Source organism: Psilocybe cubensis, chromosome 11 (assembly GCF_017499595.1).
Source record: "Psilocybe cubensis strain MGC-MH-2018 chromosome 11, whole genome shotgun sequence".
Taxonomy (NCBI): Eukaryota; Fungi; Basidiomycota; class Agaricomycetes; order Agaricales; family Agrocybaceae; genus Psilocybe; species Psilocybe cubensis.
In genome coordinates, this window is record NC_063009.1 from 1896213 (window position 1) to 1914788 (window position 18576).

Genomic DNA, 18576 nt, shown 5'->3' on the forward strand with positions numbered 1-18576 from the left:
ATAACCTGTTAGACAGAAGAAAGTAATGTACTCAGTACGATGATGGAATCGACTCCGTTGTAGTGTATGCTACCTGTTAGACAGAAGAAAGTAATGTACTATCTAATCGTGAGCATACTGTGTGAAGTAATAAGGGTGTAGGATAATAGTCCTCACCTCAGTACGATGATGGAATCGACTGAGGGAGGGGTTTTGTTTGTACGGTGTAGAAATACTGGAAAATTTGGGAGAACAAAAATATAAACAAACATTGGATGCAGTCGGTTGATCGAACTGCTTTTTATGGCAGGCGTTATAGGCGCCTGCGATGCGCGTTACTGGACGCCAAGCGTCCTGCGCTTTTCGTGAGGGCACGCTTCGACTCACGCGTCCCTCCAACAGGATGCCACTGCACTTCTGTTTGCCATGCCACAATTTCGTTTCCTTGCGCTGGAATTTCGGATAGGTTTTCTGTGCTTTGATGGGGATAGGGTATCAGTACTTTGGCCAGTATTATGTGAGGGAATATGAAGGCATACGTCAACCATCGAAAAGAAGTAGTACTCGACGGCAGTAAGCTATTACATTCCATTATCCTTGACTTGTTGATGAAGGCACATTCATTCAGCTGTCGATTATTGAAGATGATGACGCGGATCGCTGGATTGACGCTTCCCGGACCATAACTGTTACCATGTTGCGGGGGCCATAGCATGGGATATTTGTTTTTTGAGGAGACAAGCGAGACGTTGACATGGGTCGGGAAAGGACCTCATTATCTTCATTATAGCATGCACATAGAGCATGAGGAGCAGAATCTAGGCAGTGTCTCAAAGAAGTAAGCGATCCCTTCCTTAATGTCCCCTGACTTTCTCAACGAATGTATCATATGTCTAGTTTTGGTTCCATCAGAGATTTAGGGAAAATCTTATCGTACAATATGATGTGATATAATTTGTATAATATGCTATCGTTGCGGCTGGAAGTGGTGTAAGTATTATACCACGGATGATAGTATACCATGAGGGTTGTAATGTGATGATATAGCCAATGTCATGTAGAGCCGGTCTGCCAAGACTTTATCGCCTCGGGTCGGTATTACAACAAAACGATCATCTGTTGTAATCTATATGCACAATTCCATTGGATTACACCTACATTATGGACTCGTTGTCATAATGATATCTGGTACATCTACTTGCTACATTTCTGATTTGCTGTGATCGTTATACCACATTCTTACACGCGTTCTTAAGGGTAATTGAATAATTCACGTGCAAACAATTTATATTTCTGTAATCCAAAAACAATCTACATAGCTTACGCACTCCCTTCCCCCGCATGCACCGCACGCGACTCACGAAGCATGGAAAAGGGAGAATCTTCATCATCTGAATCTTCTCCAACTTCAGTTGTGACCGGTCCATTAGGGAATACCATACTGCATATAACAGATCAACAAAATTCTCAGAATTAAAGATATTAAACTCACTCGTTCCACCATTTCAAGAGTTCTGTGATGTGCTTTTTGTGCTCCTCTGAATGCTGGCGTGTATCTTCAAAATAATCCACAACAAAGTTGTAGAGACGACTAAAGTTGATGTAATAATATTCATCTTGCCATTGAGTTGCGTCGGTAAGATTAAATATCAACTAGAATAATAATTGAGTAATTATAAACAATAAAGAAGTGATAAAAACTCACAATGACCGCAGCATATGCAATTGTGCGAGGGGTTACACGTCCATCCAACCCGATAATAGCCGCAACAGACCTTTTTGTTGCCTTCCGAGACCGACGAAAATTGGCCAGACGCATGGCACCAACACCCACTGTATCATCGGGATGAAAGGCTTCCGCTGATGCCGGGCCAGTGAATAGGGCACAGTAAGTCTTTGAACGATACATTAAATTCTGTTATATTAAGGATGGTATGCAACGTACCTTGACTAAGAGTGTACTTCTCAAAAACAGATAGTCGAGGGAATGGCCATCTAAACAATGATTTCGAGGATACAATGCACCCAAGAAACATGTTTTTCGGAGACGCGGTTTCAAGTCTACATCACCAGCACACACCTTGGCCCTAACACTAAAAAATGAATAGAGATCAGAAGGGTGATACTTTGATAAATTACAACATACATTTCGTTTGACCAGTCATGCATAATAGGACAAAGCAACCGGCCAGTGATTGTGTTTTGAAGGCCTCGCTGATCCCTGCTCTTTGTGAAAAAATGCTGGCTTGGGTTGTACATTTGGTTCAGAAATGTAGCGACTTCTTCCTTCATACGGCGTACATTGTCGGATCGTGCAGCATTTCCCTTTTTTTCAACATTACGAAGAAAGGCTAAATTGTCAGACTTGACTCGCCAGTCAAACGTAGGGCTGAGAATTGGGCGCAGAGTTGGAACGTAACTGAGCAGTAGTTTGAAGCTTTGAAAGTTACGAATGTGGCTAAAAACAAAGTCAATGTAGCGGCTGTAAAGCAAAAAAGAAGAGCACGTACTTGGTAATCTGGCTAGCAGTCATGCTGAGTGTCTCCGGGTCCAAATGATGCACATCCTGGGCAAGATGAAGAGTTTCAATACTATCAAACAATGAAACAGCCTTTCGAAGGCAACGTCCTTCCGCATGGCCATCCGAATCATCCCTAAACATTAGCAGGAGTTTTAAAATATACAATGACAATACTTACTGCAACGCAGCCCATGGACGATGCCTTTTTGCTCCAAGCTTGGCCGTCAGATCCTCATTTAATCTTTTAAGACTAGACACTTCAGCCCTCAGTTGCAAGCGAGTGGGTGATTCCTGTGACTGTTGACTAGATGATGAGCCAGATGATGGTGGCTGGCCTGAATACGATGTCGGAAAGCTTGGTGGTAGTGGAGAGTGGCTATAAGGGTCATGATGTTCTCGAGACCCATGCGGCCCACGGATTGGCGTTGATCCTGGTGCTCCACCTGTCAAGTAACACAAAAACATTAAAGAGAGAATAGATAAGAACACAGTGCAAGCCATTGCATACCGTAATCATCAAGTGGGTCTCTTCCTCGATGTCCTCCCCCATATCGACGGTCCATGCTATACAGGATAGGATGATGAAAGATAAAATTTTGTATTGGTTTTAAACCGATAGAAACAGGAGTAGCCATAGGCTTGGCCTTGGGTGCGGAAGGTGGGAAATGATTAACATTCTATGGAAATTTTCTACGCCACTTACTGCAGTGTGTTTCTGGGCTCAAAAACCTCTGTGCCAACGTGGATAAAGCCATAGAAAGAGACATAAAGGAGGAGAATAAAGAAATAGATGAGGTGGCAAGGTGGTAGTAATGAATCAACAATCTGTAGTGTGACAATCGTCTGAGATCCACACTGTGGGAACAAAATTGATGGCTGAAAATTACACCATTTGAAGACGTAGCCAAGCTTGGATAAATTTCTCCTTTAAATCTACATTCTAGCATCGTAATTCCATTCTAACATCGCAATTGCACGAATATCTACTACACAAAACCACACATAACCCACAGAGGCAGGCATGCCCCGGGGAATCTCCACCAATGTCTATCCAGTCATTCTTTCTTCTCGAACTCGAACAATACGTGACGAGGTTATTGAAAGCTCCCAAGTTGAAGAATGCGAGGTAAGCATTTTAAAATTTGTGTAAAAAGGAAAAACTTTACTTACTTTAATGAGTGTATACAGTTGCACATACCACCTGCTTCTGTAGGAGATGACTTTGACATTCACAGCGAGATGGGGCCAGCTGTAGTTGCTGATTGCTCAATAACTAGCAATACTTTGGATAGTGATGACGGAATTGTTATCTTTGAAGACCATTCAAACGGAGCTGTTGAGAGAGCCGTTGAGGAGGAAGATGAGATCAACAGATCTATTGAGAGAGTTGTCGAGGAGGAAAGTCAGCTAACTGTCGATTGGTCGGAAGAGTCAATGGAACGTCACATGGCCAATCTGTTTGGCCTCGATACTCAAGAACACATGGCACAGTTATCTCAGGAAATTCGCGAAGCTGTGGAGCAAGAGATGGCTGCAAATTGTATCAATACTGGCAAGTTATAGATTTGTTTCGTTACATACCGATTCATTGATCACTGATATGTGTCAACTTCTAGCTTCTGCATGCTCCATGGACCCAGCACAAGCTAGCGAAACTGAAAACAAGTCAGATCACAATAATCAGAGACCAAAAATCATACCGATTTATCATTTCACACCCGTCGACTTCCCTGAACCACCCGCGCCATTACGCCTTGGGACTCCACGATGCAATGCGGGCAAAGCGGCGCGTAAAGCTCGAAAAATAGCGGCTGAGATTGCTACATTGGAAGGTGTCTTGAATGACTTGCGCAAGCGCCATAGACGCTACTTGAGGGAATCATACCTGTAGATAAAATGGGCTGGTCAGTACATACTGTAGCAAACAAAAAGCTTGTACAAACCAAAGCGTGTTATTTCTCCTTCCTACTAAGTCGGTTGAGCCTGAGCCGAAGCAGCAGCAGAAATGTTGTATCTGCCTTGACGGCCTGTCTGCATCGATAAGGCGTTATGGTTGTCAATACTTGTCGACTCCGAAACTATGTCGTAATTGCAGCTCCCACATCCGCACACACGCCAGCACCCGAGTCAACCCTTTTTCCGCAAAACACAATGGGAATGCTCTTGCAGACGCGCTCGAGATTGCGATGCCAGTGAGGGACGTTTTTGTAGGTGAGTGAGTATGAATGGAGGTGGCACGGGGGTTGATGACGAACTGAGTGGGTTTGGCGGTGCAATGGGTGGTGTGCATGGCGAGCCGATACAAACTATCCGAAGACCCCAACCAAAAGGTCATCCTAGACGGCAAACGCGAGTGACGGTTCAGGGCTGGTTCAGGGCTGGCCTTGGCCTCCTCGACGGTGGCGTCAACCTCTTCGATGTAAGATAGCAAACACGAGCAATGGTTCAGGGCTGGCCTTGGCCTATGAGTGGTGTGCATGGCGAGGAGGAGTGGGGTGCAGGTGTGCAGGGCTAGGGATGGATGGAAGGCGAGGCGAGATGGGTATGCAACATACCAACTATCCGATACGAACTATCCGAAGACCCCAACCAAAAGGTCATCCTAGACGGCAAACGCGAGCGACGGTTCCGTTCGCAACACCCCCCTCTTCAATGTAAGACGGCAAACGTGAGCAATGGTTCAGGGCTGGCCTTGGCCTCCTCGACGGTGGCGTCGACCTCAGCCTTGGCCTTCCTGTCAAGCTGCTTAAGCTCCTGCTCGTTTGCAACACCCCACTCTTCGATGTATTTCTGGAGACTACAGATGGGGTCCTGGGTAGAACGCATACGCTGGACTTCCTCACGGGTACGGTAGGTGGTTCCTGGGTCGAACATGCTGTGGAGTTGGGTCAGAAAGCAGTTTACATGAGGTAATTTGGTAAACGCACGAGTGTCCTCCATAGCGGTATGTCACGAATTCAAGGAGAAGAGGACCATTCTGGTTGTCGACAGTCCACTTCCTGGCATACTCAACAGCATGCTTGGTGGCGAGAATATCCATTCTGTTAACCTATTACAACAGATGAACAAATGAGCATCAGTGCAATGAACACATACGGGAGAAGCAAGAACCACGGAACGGTAAACCTACCTGGAGACCAGGGATTTTGTCACCGCGCTTAAAGTACTCGGTGTTGGAGGACGAGCGGGCGGCAGAGGTACCCATACCCGTACTTGTTGTTTTCACATACAAAGACAGTGGGCAAGTTCCACAATTTGGCCTATAGAGATGCAATGTATTAAGGAAACAGGAATATATGCGCAATTAATGAACGCACCATGTTGTAGGCTTCAAACACCTGTCCCCGGTTGCTGGCCCCATCATCATACAGAGCGAAAGTGCAGGTCTTCTCGCCCATGTACTTCTGGGCGAAGCTGACACCAGCACCATTGGGTACTTGAGCACCGACAATAGAAGGGATAAAGATGTGCATCAAACCACCCTTTCCAAGCGACATGCTGGCCTAGGGTGGCAGCGGTAGGTGGTGATGACACAGTCATCTTTGGTGATTCCGTGTTCAAGGCCAATTGCTGAACGGGATGCCACACAAGATGTGCACGCAAGAGATGAGTAGATGCGGGTGAAATCCTGGAACAGAGAATGACGATGAGAGACGTGTCACGATGGGTGTATTGGACTGATACTCACTACCACAACGGCTGCTGCTAAACTAAAGCACAGTGTAATGTCTGACTCGGAGGTGTCGTTCTAGGGTGATGAGAAGGGTGTGATGGAGCAGAATCCATGGCAGCAGAACCCTTGTTGTCCCCTCAGTCTCCCTGAAATCCCCAGCCCAGGGATGATCCATGGTTTTTCAGGGAAGCTGAGGGGTAAGAAGGGCACGGTGGCCATGTAGATCTGTGCAGTATGAAGAGAACAAACATGGAACTGGCGCAAGTTGCGCAAGTGACATGTCACATGACTTGAATGTGCGCGCGCGTCGAGTCGTTTATGCCTAATTTTCCTGCCTTGCTGCTTTATTGCTACTTATTCTACTCTTGCTGCACAGTAAAGCCTTGATCTTATGGCCCAGTTCATATGTCCAGCCCCTGGTTGCCGTAAATCGTTGTCACGCCAAGTTGGCCTTACAATGCACATGAAATCGTGTCCGCATCTTCGCACCACACGCACACGCGCCCATTGCCACTCCGAATCGTATCAAACAAACGAGGATGAAGCACCATTTTCTGGATATGGAGATGAATCATTAGATCTGGGTCTTGAGTCCCCCAATCCACAACAAAGAAGGTCTCGGCGACTTGCTAATAGGAAACCTATGCAAAATATGGAGCCCATACCAATTGCACCACCACCTGCTGCCCCACACAATCCTCAGCCAGTACCTCGATGTGTGATACTTCATGTTCTGGACCGTTATGACACTCCTATGGACACTTTTAGAGTGTGGAGACACTATCCTCGACGTCCTACCCGTGATCCTGATTTCTGTATTCGACCATCCGATCTCGCCAAACAGCCACCAATTATGCTCCTGCTACATACCGTTCAGGACACATTTCACTCATATATGGAAGGTCTAGCACCTACAGTCCGTCGGTTAATGACCTGGGCAAATAACGGTCAAACAACCAAGTCTCATGAGCAAATAAATGAACTGGTTCATGATGTCTTGCTGGCAGACGATTTTAATCCAAAAGACCTCATTGACTTTGAGGCCCGAAACCAGAATGCAAAGTTGGATCAGGCCATAGCAGGTTCCGCCTTGCGAAGTCAATTTACAGAAAGCTCTGTCGACATTTTGGTTCCATCGGGCACAGTTAGCAGGCCGCCGGTGTCATACACAATTCCTGGTCTACTTCATCGGTCTATCACATTTATTATTTCGGAATTCTTTACTGGCCCCCTTGGACATCTTGTCCACTACTCTCCTTTTGTTTTAAAGCAGCAGTCCGCCTCGAATCGTGAAGAACGGTTGTTTTCAGAGGTTTATAACTCTGATGCATTTCTTGAGGTACATGACTATATTCAGAAACATGGGCTCCTGCCACCGGGTCAGGAAGACTGCCAACTGGAGAGGGTTGTTGCCGCTGTTATGCCGCTATCAGATGCAACACATTTTACAAATTTTGGAAACGCAAAAGCATGGCCTATCTACCTGATGCTCGGAAACATTAGCAAATATGTTCGGGCCGTTCCTGGGTCAGGAGCATTGCAGCACCTTGCATATATCCCTTCAGTACGTGTTTGCATTCTGATATCTCTTTGACTATTTGCTCATATATTAGGCAATTAGCTTCCAGATTCATTTAAGGACTTTGCCGCTGAGCATAACACCAAATGGAAAACCCAAAAAAGCCAAATTCTCACTCACAGTCGCCGTGAGCTTATGCATAGTATCTGGTGTCATCTCCTCGATGACGAATTTGTTTATGCATATAAATATGGCATGGTTATCCGCTGCATTGATGGGATCATGCGACGCATATATCCACGCATTTTTACATATTCAGCAGACTATCCTGAAAAGTATGTGCAGTTAACTTGATAATACTCTAAAGTGCACTGAACAGGGCCAATTTCTAGAGTGCTTTTAGCAACTATTAGAGACAAAGGAATGTTTCCTTGTCCTCGTTGCATGGTACACCGGTCAAAACTTGATTTAATGGGTCTCTATCGAGATCTTCAAACTCGAGTCAAGCAGCTGCGAACATTTATGGTAGAAAAGGTCAAAGCTGCTCGTGATCTTATATATCGACAGGGATACGGAATAAAGAGTCAGCAGGTTGAAGATCGGCTTCAGGAATTTTCGGGTGTACCAACCCAGGTATACAACCGTCTTTCTGTGCACAATCATATTTTAACATCAGAAACCTACAGAATGCATTTGTTGAGAGGCTCAATCTAGATCCGTCACCAATGCTAGCACCTGACATTCTTCACGAGTTTGAACTCGGAGTCTGGAAGTCATTGTTTACGCACCTTATACGTATTTTGTATGCTGCCTCAAAGGGGTCCGATGATCTAGTCAGTGAGCTGGACAAAAGGTATCTGCTACAGAATGGGCATTTTCAATGTAAACTGACGGGTATGTTCTCCTTTTATAGATATCGTCTGCTCTCAACATTTGGTCAAGGTACCATACGAAACTTTTCAAACAATTCGTCAGAAATGAAGAAACTTGCCGGACGTGATTTTGAGGATCTTCTCCAGGTAATATCATTCATTTTATATATAAATTGAGGTAGAACTGACAAAAGTGCAGTGCGCTGTTCCAGTCTTTGAAGGGCTACTTCCAGAAGCAGATGACTATCGCCTCAGAAAACTTCTCTATCGAACAGCTGAGTGGCATGGCTTGGCAAAGATGCGCATTCATACAGAAGGCACTTTAACAGAATTGGAAAAAGTTACCACAGAGTTGGGAAAACTGATGCGAGGCTTTCGTGACCTTACCTGCAGCCATTATGACACTCATGAACTGCCGCGAGAGATTGAAGCACGTACTAGGCGTGAAGGGAGAAAATCAGCCCATGCTTCTACCGCAGCAGTACTACCAAGCTCATCTGAGGTATCAATACCTACCATAGTGCCCAAGCCAACTCGTAAACCCATCAAATTGAACCTTTTTACTATCAAGTGGCACTTCTTAGGCGATTACGTGGAATATATTCGTCGCTTTGGTACAACTGATTCATATTCAACACAATTAGTATGCTTCAATTTCAGACATCTATAATCATTACTGACTAGAAAATTATGGCAGGGAGAACTGGCTCATCGTCTCATCAAGTCTTTCTACCGCCTGACCAACAAAAAGGATGCAAACAAGCAAATTTCAAAGAAGTATAACCGTATGAATGCTTTACAATCGGTTGATGCTAGTCAGATCAAATCTGAGAAGAATGAAGCTGACGCAGCTGCTCAAGACAACAAAACTCACTACATCTCTAAATCCCAGAATCAACGTGTCCCAATTTTTTTCATTTATTGCGGACAAAGATCCTGCTAAAGTGGTACGATAATTGGGTTTTTAATACCACTAGCTGTTTGACAATCATATTTGTTCTTAGAACTTCCTACCAAAACTGCAAAATCATTTGCTAGCCCGCCTGTTAGGACAGAAATTCGATGGCGACACTGATGAAATGTTTACAAATGAAGATCGGTATACAGTGCGTATCGTCAACAATACTATGTATCGTGTCAACACACTGCGCGTCAACTTTACTACATACGACATGCAACGCTCATACGACACAGTCTCACGGAACCAACCATTTATAATGCTTCACTCACCCGAGACGGAGCCTGGTACTCATCCATTCTGGTATGCCTCAGTAATGGGAGTGTTTCACGCCCAGGTCCAGCATATTGGCCCATTATCAACTGATCTTGCCCCCCAACGGATGGAGTTTTTGTGGGTTCGCTGGCTGGGCATAGAGCCAGGTTACAAGTTTGGCCGCAAACAGGCCAAATTGCCCAAAGTTGGATTTGTGCCAGATTGTGACGAAATGGCATATGGATTTTTGGACCCGTCTCTTGTTATTCGGGGCTGTCACCTTTTGCCATCCTTTGTTGATGGTCGAACAAACAATTTGCTTACCATCACCACTCCAACAGAAGCACGATGCATTGGCGAAACTGATGATTGGTGCAACTACTATATCGGAATGTAAGTAAAGGTTTCTGATTTCCATGCATTATATTGAAGATATGATTGCAGTTTTGTTGACCGTGACATGCTTTCTCGTCATTTCGGGACTGGAGTTGGACACACAAACCGCACCGGTGCTGCTGATATTGACGACCATGACAATGATGACGATGATGAGACAATGGAAGATTGCTCTGGGATGGGAGAATTTGATAGCATGGTTGAAGTGGACACCAATTCAAGTGACGAGTCGGAGAGTGGGGGTGAAAATTCGGAATCAGATACTGATCTGAGTGAAGGAGATAACGGATACGATGACCTGTAGCCTGGGATAATTTCATGCGTGTATTTTGCACAATCGTTACATCTCAAATGAGTAGTACGTTGAGTTCAGAGTTGACCGAGCTTCTATGACGCAATCCTTCGACTCGCCTTTGAACATGGCTCCGGTATGACATCATAAAAGCTCAGGTGTCGATGCTTATAATTTGTTACCATTATTACCTCTAAGCGGCCGTTTAAACATAATAATGATTCCTACTTTACAGTTATGCAGTATAGATGACAAGACATGACCAGATTGTTATAATTCTGGCAGCTGAATGATGTGGTGGATATAATGACAATATCATCATGATATTCCAATGATAATGTGGCGGTCAGCATTTCATCACATTATAACACACTGTCTGTATGATCATCACTGATAATTTGAAATCAGTGAGATTTTCACCAGATATGGCATCATAACGCCCAAATAATTATGGCAATACGCTACAGGTAATGTATTTGCTGTCGTATTTTCCCAGAATCCCTGATGTCACTCGCATGTTAGTAAGGAGTGGTAGATGCCCACCCGTGCATTTTTTCAACAACAGCGGTATTTATAGACACTGTAAAATGCTGAAATGGACAATAATGGCTAATGAGGAGAGAAACATCTTCTAGCGGCTGCCGTCAGCCGATCCGACGAGTTAGAAGATAGATTACATCCAGCGGAGCACTCCACCTTATCGATATCGTTTACCCTGATGCTATCGGTGCCCGAATGGTCATGCAATCTTATAAGCGGTTATTTTGATTGATTGAAGATCATGTCCTCAACGAGTCCCACCTAGCTCAATACGAAAACGTATCACATTCGATGAACGGGCATTTTACGAGGCCAACCAGATGGAAAATCAATTAATGAGGTATAACTATTTCTAACATTTCTTAAACTTTTGTAAAAAAAAAAAAAGATGAAATGCTACTTTGAACAGTAACTCGAACAGACGCAGAATAGGAGTTCTCTATTTCAATCTATTTCTCCCACCTTATCGCGCGGCTGTAGTTTTTGTGGGATTATGGTACGTACTCTGAGTGTTTCGTTTTACGGAGCAATGTTCACGTATGCGCACTCAGGTATATTATTACTTCTAATTTCCTAGTCTTATTTTAGCACCTCACGTATCACCACCGAAGAAGCGGTCTGATAAATCCTATAAAAACCCTTAATATTCACTACATGAAAAAGTCACCCCACCATGACCATCATTACTGAATTGACGACACTGGTTGCAACGTACCCCGTATACGCGACCGTAATCGGGGCACTCGCGTATACTCTCGTGGTCAAGAAGTTGCCGTGGAAATGGCTTAATCGCAACCCAAAGAGACTCCCATCTCCTCCGGGTCCCAAAGGCTACCCTTTGATTGGTAGTGTTTTTGAAATGCCAACTGAACGGTCATGGATTGTGTATGACCAATGGTTTAAGAAATATGGTAATGATTTACAAAACTCTCCCAGCGCTACAGTAACATTTCACTTATAGGCGACATGGTTTACTTTGAGGCTCTTGGACAACCCTTTCTTGTTCTAGGCTCCTTGAAAAGGACAGGCGACTTGCTCGAAAAGAGGTCTTCAAAATATTCCGACAGACTTTGGTTGCCTATGCTTATCGAACTGTAAAACACACAATGTTTTACTATAAAATCTGTTGTTTCTTAACTGATTCCCTTTCAAATAGCATGGAATCTGATTTCAACTTCGGCATGCTACCCTATGGGCAATGGTGGAGACGACACAGAAGATCGTTCAAGGACCACTTCAATCCAGAAGCTATCGTCAACTACCGACCGATACAATTGCGTTCTGCCCGATCGTTCCTGCACCGACTTCTTATATCGCCTGAGCGTTTTTTGGACCACATTACACAGTATGTAAAGTCAAATTTTGGCTTGCAGGGTTCAAGAATTTTATTCCGTTCTTCAGCACTTTTGGTGCTACGATCATGAGTGTGGCGTATGGTATCACAGTGAAGGAATCTGGTGATCCATATCTGGCGACTGGGCATGAGTCCCAGAAAGGGGCAGCGGCAGCGGGTATTCCTGGCTCATTTTTGGTTGATATGGTCCCCGCTCTGAAGTATGTTCCTTCGTGGTTCCCTGGCGCTGGTTTCAAGAAAAAGGCTGCCCATTGGAGACAAGCGAATCAAGACCTTGCCCGGATACCGTTTAAATACGTTGAACAACAGATGGTTGGAAACATCACTCCATCTGGAAGCTTTGATTCACTGAATGACATTCTGGTGGGCAGGAAAATGGAACAGCCGTGCCCTGTGTGGCTACTAAATTGATCGAAAAGCTGCCTGACAAGAGCGATCCAAAATACGCAGAGGAACGCAAACTTGCTGAAGATGTTGCAGCTGTGTCATATGTTGGTATGTCTTCGTCCATCATTTTTGATCGAATGTTTCATGGAAATCCTGATGATACGTCAGGTGGGGCGGATACCGTAAGTCACCCAACGCCTGAGTTTATTATTTTTCCTGAGCAAAAAGTCCATTCGCGCCTTATAGACCATATCGACCGTTCAGGCTTTCTTTATGGCAATGGCACTGTACCCTGAAGCTCAGAAGAAAGCCCAGGCTCAGCTAGACTCAGTTCTTGGTGGTAAACGTCTCCCGGATTTTAACGACCGACCTTCTCTGCCCTACATAAATGCTATGATTAAAGAGAGCTTGCGTTGGAATCAAGTTGCGCCGCTAGGTACTGTACCCACTGCTATGCTTTTTCATATGGAAATTGTATAATTTATACAACAACTATACAGCCGTTGCTCATGTGTCCTCGGAAGACGATGAGTACGATGGGTATTTCATTCCCCGTGGTACTATTGTAATGGGGAACGGATGGTATGTCTCCGTCTACTACAACTCGGTCATATATCCTAATGATAAATACGTATCACAGGACCATTTTGCATGATCCGGAAGAATTTCAGGATCCCTACACATATAACCCTGACAGATATTTAAAGGATGGGCAGCTTAACCCTAATGTAAGGGGCCCCGAAGCCGCCGCCTTTGGTTTCGGACGACGGTGAGGAGATATTTTTTTAATGATGACAACAACAGATTATGGGTTAATCTCACCTTCGGTAGCATGTGCCCTGGAAGGCACATGAACGATAGCGGACTCTACTGTCTGTTTTCATCCATTCTGTCGGTGTTCGATATTAAACCACCCGTCGATGAATCCGGAAACCCCGTACAGCTCAAACCAGAATTCACTAGTGGTATGCTTTCGTGAGTGATTGTACCTTCACGTAATTCGCTCAGCTTAATCACGCTACACCTCAGATATCCGGTTCCCTTTAAATGTATCATCACGCCTAGAAGTCCTGCAGCCGCGGCCTTGATTCGAGAAGGAATTGAAATGAACCACTAGATTGGATAAAGATATCTAGGTACACCAAAGGCTACGATATCCTCAGCAGCAACTATCAGGATCTCTTTAAGCAGACTTCTTTTGTTAAGGGATGCGTATGCTTGTGTCACGAAGGAGTACTGATAACCTTATGTTCTTCCTATTATGACATTTTTAGACTACCTGACGTGGCTTGTACCTGTCCAAGACAAAGATTGGACGTGATCTGATATACTTCCTAATCCATGATAAATTGAAACCCAGTGGATGTGTTGTGTAATTCACGTAGATCCAGTGACCGACGTCAATAAGTCGTTAATTCAATGATCATATTAGATCGGAACTATGCAGGATAACGAGGTCCGGAATCCCATATTTTACAAGAGCTAAAAGGCCAAAGATTCGCTAAATTAGCATCGTGATTTTGTTTTTTTCCAGGTAGTTCATATCATAGAGGCAACATCCTTATTCAGTTGAACTGAAAGCATTTAGCATACCATAGTATGTCAATTCGACGCATGAGCACTACTAGTCTGATTCCGGGAAACACAGGATTAGGATACAGTGAAGCCCTCGTTCCGAGTCAAGAATCGATGCTGCTCTCTTGTTGCAATCATCGTGGTGCCATGTACCCGGTCCCCTTTAGCTGAGTCGTTATATGACATCAATTCGTGTCATCAGGCATTTTTACTCGGAAAGGCCTCGACAGCAAGTTATAGTACAGTGACATCATGTGGAAATCAACACCCGCCACTCGCAAACTGTCAAAACTACACTTGGCACTGCATTTTTCTAGTATATGACCCAGAGGCGTTTATTCGGATAGAGCTCGTCAAGTTTCTTTTCGGTTTATGTGCAGACCGCACCCTGATAGTGATAAATTTCGAAGATATACTCGAGTATCCTAATCCTGACAGCGCACTCAGTAATCCTAGTGAATTGATGGGCAGGCCACATTGGCCTAAGATCAAAATCAAAGAACAGCCATGCCCAAGGTACGTAGATCATTCGCTATCATGACTCCCCAGAATTGATGTCATACAGCGCCTTCGCAAGTACTGCTCTCTTGATCAGAACAAGGAACATGAAAGGAATGGATGAAGACATGCCTCCGATTTGCTAGTACTCGTATCTAATTATAGTCACGTACTACGCGTTGGCGCGTCAGGGTGATTCATTTCTATTCAACACTGTGTCCCATCTACAGGATAGACTTGTTTGAAAGTAAATTCGGGTCCTTGAGAGGCAGACATATATAAGGCAGCAACCGTTCCTACTCTTTCAGCAAGATTTATTTTGTGTATCATCATGCACCCACATTCCATTCCGCTTAGTACAATACTCTTGACTATCCTCTCTTCATCTTTTGCAGCTACTATTGCTCACTCAGCTGAGCTCACTACACGAACATATGACTATATTATCGTCGGAGGTACATCCAGACAACAAGTTCAAATAATCTACATACTGACAACTTGGCAGCCGGAACTGCTGGCCTTGTATTAGCGAGTCGCCTAACAGAGGATCCCAAAATCACAGTTCTCGTTTTGGAGGCTGGCGGGAGGTAAGTTAATTAGGCACTCGAGTCTTTGAGTTTTTCGTCTTCAATTCTAATTTCAATCAGTGATGCCAATAATACAGCCATTTCGACTCCTTTTTTGGCTGCGAGCTTGACTCCAAGTACGTAAATTTGACTAATTGTCCATGGATTTTGTATGAGTAAACAAAACATGCAGATACAATGGTTGACTGGAATTATACTGTTACACCTCAAGTGGGAATGGAAAACCGTACATTCGCCTATCCCCGCGGACGAGTACTAGGAGGCTGCAGTTCCGTTAGTAAGTACAATATTTTCATGCATGAAACTTTAATTTTAACTCATCATACACAGATTATTTATTCCATCAATACGGTTCAGATGAGGATTGGAACCGACTGGCATCATTGTCGGATGATCCAGGGTGGTCATGGAATAATATGAAACGATACGTACAAAAGGTATCATATCCATATAACTGTATCGTATGTATGACCTTTGGGCTGATAGACAAACGTTTAGCACGAGAGGTTTGTCCCGCCTGTTGATGGACACAACACCACGGGGCAATTTATCCCGTCTCTTCACGGTTTCAATGGCATGGTGCCTGTCAGCCTTCCAGGGAACAATCAGTCTGTCGATTCGCGAGTTCTTGCCGCCACAGGACAGAGCGGCCCCAAATTCACTTACAATCAAGACATGTCAGGAGGAGGCCATAGTCTTCTCGGGATTGGATTCTTACAGTCTTCCGCCGGAGGGGGGGTGAGGAGCAGCTCCTCTACTACATACTTGGCGAAAGCGGACAAAAGGCCCAACTTGACAGTATTGATTAACTCTGTGGTTACGAAGCTTGTGCAGACGGGCAACGCACATTCTGGACACAAATCATTCCGCAGCGTCGAGTTTTCTGCCTCTCCGGGTACTGCTCTATCCTCCACAGGTCCAGGTAGAGACGATCGCTATAATTTTATTACTGAAACACTCACATATTTGAAGGTAACAAGCCTGACACCGTGACCGCCAGACGAGAGGTAATCTTAGCAGCAGGCGCCGTCAATACTCCACAGATACTACAGCTTTCCGGGATTGGAGATAGCAGAGACCTCCATGAATTGGAAATCAACGCAATAATCGACAATCCTTCTGTAGGAGCCAATCTAAGTGACCACACTCTGCTTCCAAACATCTTCACTGTGAATCCACAACATGAAAGTGGGACATTTGACGGCGTCCTTAGGGACCCCATACAACTCAATGCTAGAATTGTTCAATGGCAGACCAACAAAACAGGTCTGCTGGTGAACAATATCGCCAATAACTTGGGATTTTTGAGAGTTCCGTCAAACAATCCTATATTCAAAATGATCAAGGATCCTGCTCCTGGACCAAAGTCCCCTCACTGGGAGATGATAGTCTCTGTAGGTGTCCTCGTCGAAAGTGTGATCTCCCAGGGCAATTCCACTCACTTTGATATATACAGAACTTCTTCCTCAGTCCAGGTGTACCAATACCGCCATCAGGTGGATTCATGACCATTGTTAATGTCCTTATTAGCCCGACCTCTCGTAAGCATTTTTGTGTTTGAAGCCAGCATCAATGAGTGAACTATCTGTTCAGGTGGTACTGTCAAGCTGCGATCAAACAACCCGTTCGACAAGCCCCTCATCGACCCGAATTACTTGCGCACCGAGTTCGACATTGTAACCATGCGCGAGTCCGTCAAATCTACCCTTGACTTTGCATCTGCGCCCGCGTTCGCAGACTACATCTCCGGGCGCTACGGCACGGCCTTCCAGCAAGCCACGACAGACGACACGATCGACGCCTATGTGCGCTCGCTCACAACGACCATCTTTCACCCGTTCGGCACCGCAGCGATGTCGCGCCGCTCTGCGCAGTTCGGCGTTGTCAATCCAGACTTGACGGTGAAGGGAGCAGATGGACTACGAATTGTTGATGCTTCTGTCATTGTGAGTTCGTCTCCGATATGACAGAAATAGAACAGACTCACTAAATCGCTTCATCAAGCCGTATGTGCCTAGCACGCATACACAGGGACCCGTATACCTACTAGCCGAAAGGGCAGCCGATATCATTAAGGAATCATTCCACGAGACTGGATGAGTGTATAACATCAGAGTTTGGGAATCACAGTTTTGTTCGTCGTAGATAGATCACGTTATAGTCGAAACATTATATTAATACCTTAATATCAATTTTGGGAAATTTAATCAGGATTTGGAGAGAGAAATCGACGATGAATTCAAACTGGACCTAGGCAAGTCGAGTATCTTTCCATGTCCGGAACGGCGACAACCCAAGCAGTGCCCAGCCTTTTGGAATGGAAGACACAAGTAACAATAAACCAATAGTGTCCAGAGAGAAAAACGCACACCAAAAGGTTCGAGATAACGAATGTATGCGCATCGTGGCATAGCGCATGTACCAAGGGGCGTATATGGAACCGAAAAAAACCGAAAATTCCTGGCGAAGTTGATATTTCCGGGAACAAGACAAACATAGACCGTTGCGTCATGCTAAGCAGAGCCAAAGCCAAAAACCATAGCAAAGCAGGATGCAAGAGATAAAACTAGGGTTCACTTGTGCCTCGGATCGAGATAAAATTGATAATATGCCGTGTATTGCCACCCAGCAGCGCGCGATGGGTCCATGTGTTAGACCCTACCAGTGCATGATGCCTCGTGAAAGATGTTCTAATCGCTCGACGCCTATCGAGGGCTTATCAAAGGAAACAAAGCTTGCGCCAATGAATAGGTGTTGTTGTTATAGGGTATGGACTGTGGGTCCGAATCCCCGACTTCTAAACCCGGTCCCAGAAGAAGTGCGTACCCGACGGAGAAAATTTTGCGAGATGTCGTATTTTTTATGCGAACGGTGTACCAGAATAGAGGCGACATGCCTCGAGGCATGATGAGACACAAGTGAGCTCCAAACGAAACTAGGGGTAATCCCGAGCGATAGCATATATGCAGTATCTTCCCTTCAAAGTTGAGAATATTGAGCTCCAAATTAATCGAAGATATTCACAGAAACAAGCGAGAGAAGTGATAAAATTTTCCGCGACGTGTGCGTTGATTTCTTCATGCGATAGCCAGTCTCCACTCGGAATACTCTCGGAATGCGAGGAAGGGGTATACGAGCGAGTTTCAGATGCAGGGTTTCATGATATCTGG

At 44.8% G+C, this 18576-nt stretch overlaps 6 protein-coding genes across 6 annotated transcripts; 4 read left to right on the forward strand and 2 right to left on the reverse strand.

Annotated features, from left to right (window-relative positions):
* Positions 1–1299: 1299 nt before the first annotated feature.
* Positions 1300–3063, reverse strand: JR316_0011700 (uncharacterized protein; the record flags this gene model as incomplete). The annotated part of the gene is made up of 8 exons (XM_047897345.1): positions 1300–1420; positions 1472–1632; positions 1685–1873; positions 1925–2072; positions 2126–2461; positions 2490–2633; positions 2679–2943; positions 3009–3063. The coding sequence occupies 8 exons, from the start codon at positions 3061–3063 to the stop codon at positions 1300–1302; spliced, it is 1419 nt and encodes a 472-aa protein (XP_047743754.1).
* Positions 3064–3521: 458 nt separating this feature from the next.
* Positions 3522–4391, forward strand: JR316_0011701 (uncharacterized protein; the record flags this gene model as incomplete). The annotated part of the gene is made up of 3 exons (XM_047897346.1): positions 3522–3626; positions 3689–4040; positions 4117–4391. The coding sequence occupies 3 exons, from the start codon at positions 3522–3524 to the stop codon at positions 4389–4391; spliced, it is 732 nt and encodes a 243-aa protein (XP_047743755.1).
* A 758-nt stretch (positions 4392–5149) lies between these two features.
* JR316_0011702 (Pyruvate dehydrogenase E1 component subunit alpha, mitochondrial) lies at positions 5150–5997 on the reverse strand (the record flags this gene model as incomplete). The annotated part of the gene is made up of 5 exons (XM_047897347.1): positions 5150–5375; positions 5428–5549; positions 5631–5712; positions 5753–5760; positions 5818–5997. The coding sequence occupies 5 exons, from the start codon at positions 5995–5997 to the stop codon at positions 5150–5152; spliced, it is 618 nt and encodes a 205-aa protein (XP_047743756.1).
* A 633-nt stretch (positions 5998–6630) lies between these two features.
* Positions 6631–10477, forward strand: JR316_0011703 (uncharacterized protein; the record flags this gene model as incomplete). Its single annotated transcript, XM_047897348.1, is given in 11 exon segments — positions 6631–7512; positions 7531–7737; positions 7795–8027; positions 8085–8325; positions 8379–8545; positions 8606–8711; positions 8764–9207; positions 9262–9463; positions 9498–9511; positions 9569–10170; positions 10222–10477. The coding sequence occupies 11 exon segments, from the start codon at positions 6631–6633 to the stop codon at positions 10475–10477; spliced, it is 3354 nt and encodes a 1117-aa protein (XP_047743757.1).
* A 1201-nt stretch (positions 10478–11678) lies between these two features.
* Positions 11679–14067, forward strand: JR316_0011704 (Cytochrome P450 monooxygenase COX2; the record flags this gene model as incomplete). The annotated part of the gene is made up of 11 exons (XM_047897349.1): positions 11679–11916; positions 11967–12099; positions 12162–12350; positions 12407–12671; positions 12731–12854; positions 12915–12928; positions 12993–13182; positions 13247–13328; positions 13387–13515; positions 13551–13711; positions 14021–14067. 11 exons carry the CDS (start codon positions 11679–11681, stop codon positions 14065–14067), a joined length of 1572 nt encoding a protein of 523 aa, XP_047743758.1.
* Positions 14068–15150: 1083 nt separating this feature from the next.
* Positions 15151–17506, forward strand: JR316_0011705 (Pyranose dehydrogenase 1; the record flags this gene model as incomplete). The annotated part of the gene is made up of 10 exons (XM_047897350.1): positions 15151–15274; positions 15325–15406; positions 15467–15522; positions 15579–15683; positions 15737–15843; positions 15905–16328; positions 16379–16800; positions 16863–16947; positions 17000–17352; positions 17411–17506. The coding sequence occupies 10 exons, from the start codon at positions 15151–15153 to the stop codon at positions 17504–17506; spliced, it is 1854 nt and encodes a 617-aa protein (XP_047743759.1).
* Between the last annotated feature and the right edge of the window lie 1070 nt (positions 17507–18576).